The sequence below is a fragment of the Apis mellifera genome, linkage group LG1, assembly GCF_003254395.2.
Source record: "Apis mellifera strain DH4 linkage group LG1, Amel_HAv3.1, whole genome shotgun sequence".
Classification (NCBI taxonomy): domain Eukaryota; kingdom Metazoa; phylum Arthropoda; class Insecta; order Hymenoptera; family Apidae; genus Apis; species Apis mellifera.
In genome coordinates, this window is record NC_037638.1 from 10,349,921 (window position 1) to 10,363,856 (window position 13,936).

General features: G+C 49.0%; 1 protein-coding gene across 8 annotated transcripts in view; it reads right to left on the reverse strand.

Moving 5' to 3' along the window:
• The window catches only part of LOC725189 (protein bric-a-brac 2), a 220,487-nt gene that overhangs the window by 118,038 nt on the left and 88,513 nt on the right, over positions 1-13,936 (reverse strand). For 5 of the 8 annotated variants that reach the window (XM_026446284.1, XM_026446285.1, XM_026446289.1 and 2 more), the window contains one exon: positions 44-106. The exons of the other annotated variants lie outside the window; for them this stretch is intronic. In XM_026446284.1, the coding sequence (XP_026302069.1) occupies positions 44-106 (63 nt within the window). The remainder of the gene's footprint in view (positions 1-43; positions 107-13,936) is intronic. 8 annotated transcript variants of the gene reach the window in all.

Here is a 13,936-nt window from a genome sequence, read left to right on the forward strand (position 1 = left end):
CGGGAACGATTGGCCGGGTCGTTGAAACGATTAACACACTCACGTGAGAGCGGTCGGCCGACGCCTCGTTCACGGCGAAGAAGACATTCCATTGTAGCGTACTCACCTGTAACAGAAAGCAGCGAAAGATTATCGATCGATTATCGATTAACAGGCCGAATATAAAATAAATCGGTGTTGCGCGCGTTGGTGAGTTGAGTAAATTGCGGGAACGGAACTACGTTGTCTGTATAGTTTCGCCTACGCGCGCATAAAACGGTGGACAGCTCGGTGCTCGGCTTCGAGGCAAATATATAAGTATATATAATATTGCGCAGAAAATAATAAATTACGGTGAAACGCGAACGAGCGTAAATATGTATTAAAGCAATTATGTATTACACGTGCTGGATTTCTCAACAGCGTGCAATCATCGTGGGTATATATTCGTATATACATATATATATATATATAAATATATATTTATTCATAGTTGAAATATAGTTCTCCATCGAAATCCATAAGGTACAGGTTCTTCTCCCTCCCCTTAATTTTTATATTCGCACGAGTTTTCGTTTGTACGCGAATACCTGACTCGATTGGGAGCGACAAGAATTCGAAAGGATGGTAATCGGGGAGGATGGGGAGAAAAAATGGAGAGGGAAGAGAGAGATCGTGGGATTGAAAGTTGAGGAGGATCGTTTCGAAGAATGAAATAATGGGAAGAAATGGTCGGAGGCGGCGATTAATCGGCGAAAAATTGACGTCGAACCAGATCGTAAATTATCGAACGATCCTTGGCGCCAGAGATTATTTATAGTTAGCCTCGAACAAGTAGTATCGTGCACCGATTCGAGCAAGAAAATTCTCTAGAATACTCTCTGCGAGAGTACTCTAAACGACCGATTATCGATATTTCACCTGTATATATATATATATATATATATAAACCAGGTTGATCATCCGATTCGAGGTTTTTTTTACTCGTTCCTCTAAAAATCTCCACGATTTTTCTCGAACAACAATCGGGATATACATTACGATCGTATCAACGATATTTTTATGAATCATCTTGATTATTCTATACGACGTATAATTATAATAAAGAATTTTGTATTCAACATATTCGCGATTTGCAAGTCAATATCGTTAATTGGTTTACTTTAAGATATTCAAGAAAGAAACGCACATCCATTCTTCTGGTCGAGAGAGAGGAAACCAGTTAATCGAATCGTGTATATTAACGAAAAAAAAAAAATGTCCATTTTTTTCCCCTAGATATTAGATTCACTTCCGAAACAGTTTACCGGAAGAATCGAAATTTTTCGAGAGGAGGGAAAAAAAAAAAAAAATCGAAAGGTTTTTTCGAAAACGAAACGAAACGAAACGAAACGGAAAAAAAAAAAAAAAAATTGAAACAATCCATGGAGCAACGCGGTAGACGACGAAACGTAGGGGGTAAGTGCAGGGAGCGACGAGCCTATCGAAGTGCGATTAAAATATAAAATGGGTTTCGAGGATTCGGACGGTGTTACGCACCGTTTCAATTATTGTCGCCCGGCAACTACACGCAATTTTTGTTGCACGTCCGATCGCGGCTTTTCGTCCATCTCCGCCCTGCCTGCGCGGACCCCGGCCTCGACCCCGGCGGAGAGAGCCGCCGCCGCGTCTCCTGCTATCTCTCGAATTTTTTTTCCTTTTTTTTTTTTTTTTTTTTTTCGGGAGCGAGCGCAGATTTTTCCGCCTTTTTTACCAGAGCCACAAAACGACGCAAAAATCCGATACCGTTTTGCGGAGGCCGGATTAGCGGCAGATCGCGCTACCGATTTGCCGCGCAGCAAACCCTCCTCCTCTCCTCTCCATCGCCAGCCTCGATGAAAAAATATTTGATTTTTCGTTTCTTTTTTTTCCTTTTTTTTTAATTCATTTTCCTCGATTCGATCCTCAAGGTGAACGATCTCTTTTTGCTTGGCAAAGAAAACCGATCGAGTATGTAGCGAGGAATTATTTCCCGGGTAAATTGTTACCATTGTAAAGAAGCGAAGTATCCTTTGGAGAGAAATCTATATACGATAAGCAGCTGGTTATTTATATTTTAACGTATCGATTTTAAAATACGAGGATATAAGTCTAAACATTAGGGACAGGCTTGAATTATGCACGATATACACGTATATATATATATACACGATCGAATACAAGATACGTGCGACTACTCCAAGTGGAATGAATTTGTTTAATTTGATTCGATTCGAGCGAAGAAACGAGGAAGGATCCGAAACAAGAGGGGGATCCTTGTTTAAAAAGGACGAGAGAGGAGGAAGCGAGAAAACTCTTCGTGGCACGGATTCTCTCGATTCCTCGGCCGGTGTCAAGTCGAGGAGGAGGAGGAGGAGAGCGGCGTCTCGCGCACGCGATACCCGCGGCAGAGATGGAAAAAAGAAGGAAAGAAAGAGGCAGAGGAGGGGGAGGATAGGGACGGCGAGGCTCGTCGAGGCGCGGAAAGAATCTCGAGCGAAAAGCTCACTCGAGATGCCGCGAAAACAATGTCGAGGGTGGCCTGAGATATACCTAATTGTTGAGAGTACAGCCGGCGTGGAAGGAGAGGAGCGAGAGAAAAAGAGAAAAAAAAGGTGCCGGAGAAGAGGAAAGAGAAAGGCGGAAGAATGAAAATGACACCGACTTCTCTCGAGCCCTTCTTCTTCCTCCTCCTCCTCCTCTATCCCTCCCCCTTGCCACGGGGCCTCTCCTCTCCCCTTCCGTTTTTAACTCTCCTCGTTGCACGCGTTCCACACTCGTCTCGCCAGCGATGCCGCCACCCTCCCCCTCCGCTCCGTCTTCGCCCCAACCCTCGCCTCTCGTCCCCCGCCACCTTGCCGGCACACTTGCTTTTTATCGACGGCGTACTTTAACCCTCGAGCCGCGCCGGTGGGTTGGGGTGTCGGTGGTGTCGGTGGTGGCGGCGGTGGAAGGAGGAGGAGGAGGAGGAAGGGCGCGAGACGGTGGTGGAACGGCGACGTCGGGGGATGAGAATCGCGCGAGGCAGAGAGAGAAAGAGAAGGAGAAAGAGAAAAGAGGAGGACACGCAGCCAGGACGGTTGCCGGCTGCTGGTCGAGGGTGTACGGCCGGGGCATTAAACCCATTTAAATATAACCAATACCAGGGTGTGCCTCTTCCACCCCTCGGTTATGGATGATTTTTACCGTTCATTTGAATATAACCCGTAAGCCGCATCGGCGGACGAACACGCGCCACCAACACGACCCTCTCTCCCTCCCTCTCTCTCTCTCTCGTGCGAATCCCTAGTATCGTCGCATCCTTCTCCTTCCTCCTCTTTATCCCAGTTATCGCCGCGATAACTCGCTCTCCTCGCGGCCACCCGCCAGAACTGTTTTCGTTTTCCTTTTCCTTTTCGTTTCCTTTCCATCTATATATATATATATATATACATACATACGTGTATACACGAATGCTACACAACAACACGTACCACTACCACTACTACCGAATCAGTAGCGCGGCTTCGAACGAGCGGAAGAAGAAGGTCGGGCGCAACATACGGTCGAGAGATATATACATACGGTGGAGGATGGAAGCGCGAGGGAGAGAGAGAGAGAAGGCACGCAGAGAGAAAGCCAATGGTACTCGACGACGAGGCACGGTACCACAGTGGCCGTGGCCGTGGCACAGCGTACGGCCACACAGCTGCGCCGTTGCAGCTTGCCGCTATCTTGGCCGCATCATCTTCGCCTACGACACGCGCGCACAGGGGGGACAAGCGTTCCCCCGGCGATAATTTCGCGAGATAGAGGAGCCACCGGAGGAAAAAACAATATATATACATACATACATATATTGTACGTGTAATATCATCAGCGTGGAAAAAGTGGACGCACGATGGTATCCATACGTACGCAGCATATACGACGATATGCGTGGTCTAGGTGCGCGCGCGAGTACGAGTGGAGTGCAAATATCGGCCGACCGATAATGCGAGGTCGATTCTCTCTCCCGTGCCGCATCTTGGCTGTTCAAACCACTCGACCAGCCGTTCCCCACGGCGTTACTTCCAATCGAGGAGTCATGGAAGAACGGCTCGAAATTGGAGCGAAAACTCGAGCCGGCCCCGATGATATCTATGTGTGCACGCGTGTGTGTGCGTTGGCTCGTACCCGGAAGGAAGGAAGGAAGGAAGGAAGGAAGTAAAACCTGGTTAACTGTGGACCGTCGTTCTCACCAAGATACGTCCCCCTTCCTTTTTTTGTCTCTCCGTTTTATCGAGACTCGTCGAACTATTATCCTTTTCTTCCTCTCGCGCGAAAGAGAGACCTCTCTCTCTCTCTCTCTCTTATCCTGTCCTGGTGGAGAAAAAGCGTTTTCCATCGCGGTTGGAACGAAATTATGGAGCCGGAACTGTGGAGCGAGGCGAGGAAAAACAAAGAGTGGAGAGGAGGGTAGGAAAAATCCAGCAGCGGATCGGGCTCGTCCAAACCGAAGGATCGAACGCGACGAAAGTTTTTCCTCTCTTTCTCTTTGTCCGAGTTGGACCTCCTCCTCCTCCTCCTCGTTATTACCTCCTCACGTTTGCTCGCTCGGTTTTCTAATTAAGTGCCGCGGGAAGAAACGTCGCCCCGTTTAGATCGATATCGATCGCTCATTCTCGGTGCTTCTGCGCGTGGGTTTCTTGGCTCGTTCGTTCATTCATTCATTCTTCTTCTTATTTTTCGTGGAAACGATGGTTATTCGAAAAGATGTGTATATATATATATACACGTTCACGCAATATACGCGTGAAATGTATAATATAGAAATATATTCATTTCTCGATACGATCGTAAAGATAAGGTTATTGGTCGAGATTACCTGTACAAATAAAGCTCGTGTTATAAAATGGTAAAAGTGGGGGATTCCTATTTTTCCTCCTCTGAATATCTGATAACATCGATATATTGTATTCCAAGTGAATCAATAACGTTATAGAAAAAATTCTACGATGACTATGTTTGAAAGGATTGTTTTAACAGTTCAAGACGAGAATCAAACGTGTTTAATCTTATTTAAAAATTGTTTGATTCCACTTGAATTACGTAAAACTGTATACAACGATAAAATTACGTACGAAGCATCGTTTTATCTCGACAAATATTGCTCGTCGAATAGATTTCGTACGAAAGAATTACATATAAAGTCGGATTAGAAAAAACGTCCAATTTCAACAAGAATCATCACCGAACAAATGAAAAATTTTCTCTCATAATTTCACTCGAAGATTAGAGAAAAATAGAAAATTGCACGATAAGAAGAAGATCCGCTTCGATCCTTCTCCACTCTCCCTCCCTTCCTCCCTCGATACTCGAAAAGAGGAGGGGAAATCGAGGGCGCGGCTCTCGCGAAAATCGCCAAAACCGATCGTCGACAGAGCGGCGATAACTCTCGGCAAAGTGGACACAAGAGGGGGATTTCGAAAACTCGCAGAGAGAGAGAGAGAGAGAACAAAAAACGCTCGTCGCTTCGAATGAAATCGTAATCGTAACCGTAAACGTAAAGCCGAAATGATAAACGCAACGGGAATACTTAATGGCGGCGGGAAAGAGGGGAGGGGGCGGTAGGTTTATCGCTCGGCTCGCGCGCGTATTCCGTGGCCGGGGACGATAGGACGAGGAGAGGGCCGCTATCGTTTTCGGCCCTCCACGCTAGGCTAGAGAGAGGATCGTATTTATCATACGATCCACGCGTACGTGTTCGACATGGGATCGGTGATCGGCCGACAGATAGATATACCCCCGCGCGCTGGAATCGTCACTTTAATTGGCCGTCCCTCACCGACCGATTTTAACGACCGGACCACCCCTTCTCCTCTCTTCCTCTCGTCCATCGTTTATTCTCGATTCGTCCTCGCATCCCCGATCTTCGCCTATATAAATATATGTATAGGTATAGAAAATGGGATTCTCTTTTTTTTTTCCCTTCATTCATCGACGACGATCGTTAAACACCGACCGACGGAGGTATTCGACCGGTGTTTTCACAAGGACGTGTGGACAAAAGGAGGGGAAGCATCGGACACGAGGAGAGGAAGTAGGTTTTTTTCTCCCCGGGTGCGTAGACGACGAGCAGCAACCGGAGGAGATCGGATCGTTTCCCGCGTTTCCCGGAATCGATAACGCCCCCAAGTCATTCGACAGTCATCATCAGCGGAACGAAGAGGAGGGGGCCACCACCCCCCCCGTTAGGCCAGCAACCCTCGTCGCGCGCACCCGTCATCGTCCTCCTCGAGCTCATCCACAACGAGCTCGCGATCGTTGTCGACTCGCGTTGGTCGTGATCGCTATTCGCGGCGTCCGCCGTCGTCGCAGTCATCGTCATCAGGATCGTCGCTCGCCGAGGAGCGTGTAACCCGCGCCCGACGAGGGTTGGGCCGACGGAGTGGAGCAGGGGAGTGGTGCCGTATGGATGAGCTCAGGGGGAGGAGAAGAACTAGGCGGGGATGGAGAGAGAGAGAGAGAGAGATGTAGGAGGATGGGGGGTTGCAGGGTTCGGTGGATCCCGGATTCTAGAGCCCTCGCCTCTCTCTCGCTTGGCAGGATGTAGGCGTATAACAATGACAAACCGTGAAACAATGCTGGGCGCCACTGGAAAAATTCCAAAAAACGCGAATAATAAAAATGAGAGCTCGCGTGTGCACCGCGTGTGTGAGACCCGCAATCGTGGTGGCGGCGGTGGCGGTGGCGGTGGCGGTGACGGCGCGATGCTGATGCGACGGTGCCGGTGGTGGTGGTGCCGGTCGTGGTGGTGGTGGCGGTGAGACAAAAAAAATGGGTTGGGGAGGGGTAGGGGCCGGGCGAAAGGGGGTGGTGGGTGGGTGGGTGGGTGGGTGGAAAAAATGTAAAAGCCCCGGCGCGCAGGGCGCTTCGTCGGAGACAATACGCGGCGATGAATGCCTATTATATTTATCTGTAACAGGCGTTCCATAAAGCAAATAACACAGAAGTGTAGCGAGGAAAAAATCGGGCTTTTTTTTCGACGCGGCGCAGTGCCGCGAGGGCTCGCTCGACGAGGGGGAAAAAAAAAAAAAAAAAAGAAAAAAAAGGGGAAAAAGGAGGGAAAAAAAAAGCAAGGGCGGAAAAGGGGACAAACGAAAATTCCAGTCCTATTCGAGGTCCGCCGATCCACTCCTCCCTCCCTCTCTCTCTGCGCTCCTCCTCCCCTTCGCCTCCCGTTTCCAAACCGTTCTTCTCTTCTCGCCGATCGCGCCCGCCAAGGATCCTCTGCCAAAAGCGCCGCTTTTCACAGCGCCTCCTCCTCCTCCTCCCTCCGAATGTAACAACGAATTGCTCGCTTCGCACCCCTCCCTCTCTCCCCTCTCTTCTTCTTCTTCTTCGACGAGATTCGAACGATGATATTAGTCGAGTAGATTAAACGAGTCGTCGAGATTCGGACTCGATCTTTTTTTCGAGGACGAAAAGAACTGGAAAGGAAAAAGAAAAGGAAATATCCGTCGAAGAGAGAAGAAGTTTCGTGAGCGAGAGCGAGAAACTCTCTCTGGGAGAGAATGTGTGCCGATAAACGTGATGACGCGATGAAGGGAAATTCCGTGAACGGAATATAACGCGGAAAAAGGGAGCGGGCAGAGCGGGTGGGGGCGGTGGGAGAGAGAAGGAGAGAGGGAGAGAGAGAGGGGAATGGAAGGAAAGGGCGAAGCGACGGTGTGTGCCAAAAACTATAACCTGTTGCACACGGCGTCACGAAGCCCGAAAAACGCCCCTAGCCTCCTCGTCCCTTCTACTCACCCCCTTAACCTTCCGCCCCTATGTCAAGCCCGAACTTTTCGCGGCACCGCGTTAAACCGAAGAATTTCTCCATGTCGGATACTCGATATCCCGATATCCCGCGATATCGAGCTATCAGGCCGCCGCCACGCTCGACCACCACTGCTGCTGCTACACCACCGTGCTGCCTGCCTGCCCCTCATCCCATCTCGCGTTTCCTACTTTTTTACCGCCGCCCGATGCGTTCCCCGGGCAAAAAGTGGACGGCGAAAAAAGGTGGGTATAAAAAGAAGAAAAAAGAAACAGAAAAGAAAGAAAGAAAGAAAGAAAAGAGAGGCGGTTACGCGTATCGTGGAAAACGGGCCTACGGTGTTTTCGAACCGATCGAATAATAATCGTCTCCCTCTTTTCTCCACTCCGAAAAAGAATCATCGATAGAAGAGAAGGTTTGTAATTAGAAAAAAAAAATTTCTCTCTCTTTTTCTCTTCTAACTTTTTTCGTCTCGGTATGTTTCAGAATGGGGACGAATATATATTTTCCTCGTAAATCGGCCGCTCCTCGATCGGATGGTATTCTTCTTGGCTCTCGCGTTATCCCGTGGGTTCCTTCTCCGCCGCCGGCGCCGCACACGGTGCTGCTCATACGCACGCACGCACGTACGCAAGAAGCCAGCCAGCCAGCCAACCAACCAGCCTGCCAGCCAGCCAGCCAGCCATATTCACGTGTATTTTTATGAAATCATTGTTTCGAATGACAATACACCGGGATGAGCACAATGACTGCATCGACGGAGAGATGAAGAGAAGAGAGAGCGGAGACGGAGGTAGATAAGCAGCAGAGGGGGAAGAGGGGTAGGTACGCGGCGCAAGAAACCCGGGGGAAGGGGAGGCTTATACCGCGCCCCGTACGCGTCGTCTACACGCACGCACACGCGCGAATATGCACGCGGTTGTCACGGATCGTGTCCCCTCCTCCTCCCGCCGTCCTCCCGATCCGTCCGTTTGTACGTCGGGTTTCTCGTACGGTTGGTACGTTCGTTCGGCTCTTTGTGATGACTGTCGATGGAAACGATGACATATTTTTCCGGCTTTCACTCCCAGCGTGGCCCGCGGCTCTTCCATTCACGCTTCCTCGCCGCGCCTCGTCCCTCCGTTCCTTCGGCCGTGGCCGCGCGAGGATCCACGCACGGACGCACGCGCATTCTACCTTGCCTCGGGTGCAATATCGCCACGTTCCTCCACCTCCTCCGCTCCTTCGTCCGCAGCTTTCCCTCTTTCACCGTTGCTCGACATTTCTCCTCTCTTTCCACGTCTCGTTAAACCGTTCGACGGCTCCTCTTCCCTTTCGTTTTTTTTCCAAGTGATCCGTTCTCGACGATCCGATCGTTCTTCATTCGCGCGAGGGAATCCAAGAGTTTCCATCTTGGAATTAAGAAACGGTAAATACATCGATGCGTATCGTGGTTTTCCTTCTCGATCGAAATACCGATCGGAAACGGCCTTCGGATCTATTTACGGATCCGTTCGTTGGAAAATAAGCGGTACGTTCTCTCCGAGCGAGTAAGGAGTAATTTTGTCACGAGACAAAAGGATACAATGATAGTGAATTTCATTTGGTTAATCCAAGAATAAAACTATTTCGGATACCCTCTGAACGTTATAATTTTTTGTAAAATAACACGAGGGGAAGGAGCCTGATGATAGCCGATTTCGAACGAAATAACCCGAGTATAAATCGTACTTCACTACGGGGTCCCCGTAATCTAGAGCGAGAAGATTACGTCGCATCGATTTCGTTCTCGGCGATTCCCATCGATGGAAAACGCGCGTAAAAATATATATATATATATATATTTTTTATACACGATAAACGAAATAAAACGTCGATCTCGTAAAGCGAGTACAATAAAACGGACACGGGAAATCTGGCGGGATACGGTTGCACGTTCACGATACGGATACACAGTCTCTGCACGTACATCCGAGAATTATACGTCTGTCGCGTTTCTCTATGGGCGAGAGAGCGGCGCTCTCTCGCGGCAGCGCGTATTGTATGTCGATTTTTTATCGTCTCATTTATTTGTGCCGACCTTTATTAAACGATGAAAACTTTATTGCTAATTGCCGGGGGCGAAAGGGTTTTTATGGATGCTTGCCCGGCCGCGTTTTCATTTCGATTCCAGGAACATTCCGTTCGTAGGCTCTCGGCCGGCTATGGCCCCCTCTCGAGCGCACCTCCTCCCCCCTCCATCCCTCGACAATCGACCGATATTCGACCCCTATCGACGCGTCGATCTCGCTCCCGATATGCATCCCTTGGCTCGATCGTGGCGCACGAACGTGGCCGAGCGTCGACGAACGGTGGCGAACGTTGCCGAATATCGACGAATAATCACGAACGCGACTATCGTCGAAAATGAACGTACATATATATATATATAGGATGATTGTGGAGATGATTCGAGGAAGAGAACGCGACGAGGTTTCGTGTAAAAGATTTACCATCTTTCTATTTCGAGGACGAGAAATTCCAAAGCGTGGTATTTTTACAAGAAATGAAATGAAATCGAAATATATTTACTCGATCACGAGTTTCCTCGAAAAGTTAGGTTAGAAGATTCGTGCATTCGTATAATTCTCTTTTCCTGTACGTACGACGATTATTTGAAGCCGGTTCGAATTTTCCTGTTTCCCCGTCGGGGAAAAAGGCTGGAAGAAACGTCGTTAATTCGCGCGACGACGTAATCTCGAGGCGAGAGAGCGCCGCTGATAATTTAACGTCGTTTAATTCCGACGTCCGGCAAAGGGAGTTTAATTAAATGAAATCGTCAGAGAATTAATCGTTCGATCGGCTAATTCGACCCAATACCGTAGTAACGACGTTTCCATTAACGGGTGAAGAAATGGACCGACACGGGGGCACGGCCCGTAGTAGTCGTCTCTGCCTCGCGATTTTGTTTCCCTCCCCTCGAGGCCACCAGCTCCTAGAAGTTTCACTTCTCTAAGCCCTGTTTCTCTAGGCTTCGCGATCTCCACTCGTCGTAATTCGATTTTCCATCCTTTCCCGCTTTTCATCCCGTCGTATATAAACCCGTCGTTCGACAAAACGTTGGAAAACATGGACGCACACACAGAGATACGAATTCTACTTTTCTCGTCCGGCTCCCGTTTTAAAACGGACGTCATGATCCGTGATTGAAATGCCAAAGGTTCGACTGTCTGCGCGCATCGCGCTCTATTAGAATTAACCCTGCCCTGCTCTCTCGCGGCCGGCGAGAGGAGGAGGAGGGAGGAGAGAGGAGGGGGAAAGGGGGTGCGTGGAACAGGCCGCGGCTCGCGGGCCAATTTCGAGGGCGGATGAAATTTACGACCGGTAATACGCGGGCGCGAGAAATATACGTGGAAAAATAATAATTGTAAAAAAGTTCGGTGATGCGCGCACTCGTCCACTCGTCATCCCGTAAATCAACGCACTGGAACGCAACAACGCGAGTTCTTCGAGGGCAATTTCGACGCTTCTATTAATTCCTTGCCCCCGCGGTGCGCCGAGTCCTCCTCCTCCTCCTCCTCTCGTTCTCGTTTATTTTACCCACGCCTCTCCCTTATTCCCGCGCTGCTCGAACTCGGTCGCCAGGGTCGTCCGAAATATTATCCCCGAAATATGATCGATCGCGGACGATAGTGGCTGGCGGGTCGTTGGTCGCACGCGTCGTCGTCCCTAATCCTTGTGTCGATGTCGAAAAAATTTTTGACGTTGCTCAACTTTTCCCACATAGTTTATCCCTCTCCTCTTGAACTTTCGTGCACGCGAATTTAATGGCAATTTTCTCTTTTTTTTGAAATTCTTTCGATCGAAGAATCGATCATTCTTTTCTAGAATTTGTATAGAAAGTAGTGGTCGCTCAAACTATCCGTTTCGATATCCAATGTGAGCATAGGTGAGCGTTTTAATTGTCGTCGCATGGGTCGTTAAGGCCTTGGAATCCAAAGGGGGAGAGGCAAAAGAAATCGAGGGAAGCGGTTTGGAAGAATGAAATACGGGGAACGTTGAACCCAATCAAGTGACTGTCATAAATTTCCATCAAGCCGTGCACCAGCAGCACCCCGGTCGCGGCGCTAATGGTCGATACAAAATTGCGTCTACCGGGATGAAGGAACGAGAAAAAGAAGCCGGCTTCGAAGGAAGAAAGCACGAATCGTCCAGGCGTCCGTTTATAAACCGTTTCTATACACGATTTCCTGTTTCAATCCCGATGATTCTCCAATTTCATGCCATTATATCCCTTCTATTCCAATCTCTCGTGAAACACAGAAATTTGTGAAACACTTTCTCTCTCTCTCTCTCTCTCTCTCTCGAGTTGAAAAAATTTGACCAAGCCGAACGATGGAAAAGGAAAAGTGTTAATACGTCCATTTCCAGTGAGATAAGAATTGCAAAGGCGACCGTGAAAAAGACACTGTGCAAACACTGTGTCTCACATTGTCGCCAATTGTCACCAGCCTCTCTCGAACAAGTTCAAGTAAACTCGCCGAGAAGAAAGACGAAAGAAGAAGGAGAAGAAGGAAGGCGAAGGCTCGAAGAAGAGAGCCGGCGAGGGTCGGTCCGCCGGTGCGTGTATTTATATCCACGCGAGCGAGAATATTTCTATAGAAACGGTTATACACTCGTAGAACATATTGAAACGCGTCGTTGGGGGCAGATGCGTCCGATGATATATTAACGCCAACTGCGCGGCCCATATACGAGCCGTATACACACCGATCTCGAGCCACGTCCGCGCTCCACACACACACACACGGGGAATAAATTATAGAATTATCGTTTTATCGCCGTGGCTCGTATATATATATATATATATATATATATATATATATATGTGTGTATATATATATATATATTATATATATATATTTTCGGTATATCGTGCGCGGCGCCGGTTGCGAATTGTCGCGGCTTTCCCTCGAGGGTTAACCCTCTTCTCGCGCCCTCTCCTTCCAAGCTGCCGCTCATCCCTCGTCAACCCCCTCCCTCCACCTCGAATCTCCGTGTTCCCAACTAAATCGCCCCTCTCTCTGTCCGCTCTTTTTTTTTTTTTTTTCTTTTTTTTTTATTTTCCATTCCCTCCGATGGAAACCTCCGCCTCCGCCACCACCGCGTAGATAATAAATCGCCAAGGCGGCACGCCAAATTAATATCGTAAATTCGTTACGGACGCGATACCGCTTCCCGAAAGTAGCCTGGTGTGGGGATAGGGGGTGGAGGGAGGGGGTGGAGGAGGTTAAAACATTCGCCACCGCGCGGTGTAATATTAAAAACAGGCGCGAAATGCGCGCCCGTGGAGGCCGGATGAAAAATAAGCACGGTAATATTCCGAGCCCCCTCCCCTCCCTCCCTCCCTCCTTCCTATTCGTTCGCAATTAATTGTTTGCCGCGCGAGCAATCCCACTTCGCGGTACCGAATATAATTACCTACCTAAATCATCGCCCGATCGTGGAAATATCTACGGGGAGGAGATCTGCGCGCGCTTTTTTTCCCCTTTCTCTCTCTCTCTCTCTCTCTCTCTTTTCGATCGAGGTTTGGATAAACGCGGGATATCGGAGGAAGAGTTCTCTGGAGGAGTAAGGGGGAGGAGGGGAGGAGGAGAAGAGCGAGACAATTCCGAAAGATTTCAGGTGGAATTACGGACGGCCAAGTTTCCTCCTCCTCCTTCTCTTGTGCTGCTGCTTCTGCTGCTCGGTTAGGGAGGCGTGGGCGGGGAAGATAGATTTACGCGCGATATAAATTTAAATAAGTCGTTATAAGTATAATTTGTTCGGTTGGCACCGCGACGGCTAGCGCGACGAGGCTCGTTAAAATATCTACGCCACGAATATATTTTAATAATTTGGAATACATTAAAGTTTATCGTCGTGGCCAGTGTCGAGTCGTTCCGCTTCTCGAGCGCGAGGCTCGCGGCTCACCCCCGAAACCAGTTGGGTGGTGGTTCGGTTGTTGATGGTGGAAACTCGAAGAGGGAAGAAGACGAGGAGCGAAGAAGAAAAAGAAGAAGGAGAAAAAGTCGTTGGTTCCTCCACCGAGGAGGAAATTTTTGGTCACGGAATTCGGTTCGTCGCCCGGGATGAATTATATCCCGCGATCGACAAGGATGTTGCAGCGGGGAGAGGCGGCATCGCGATGATTTAAAG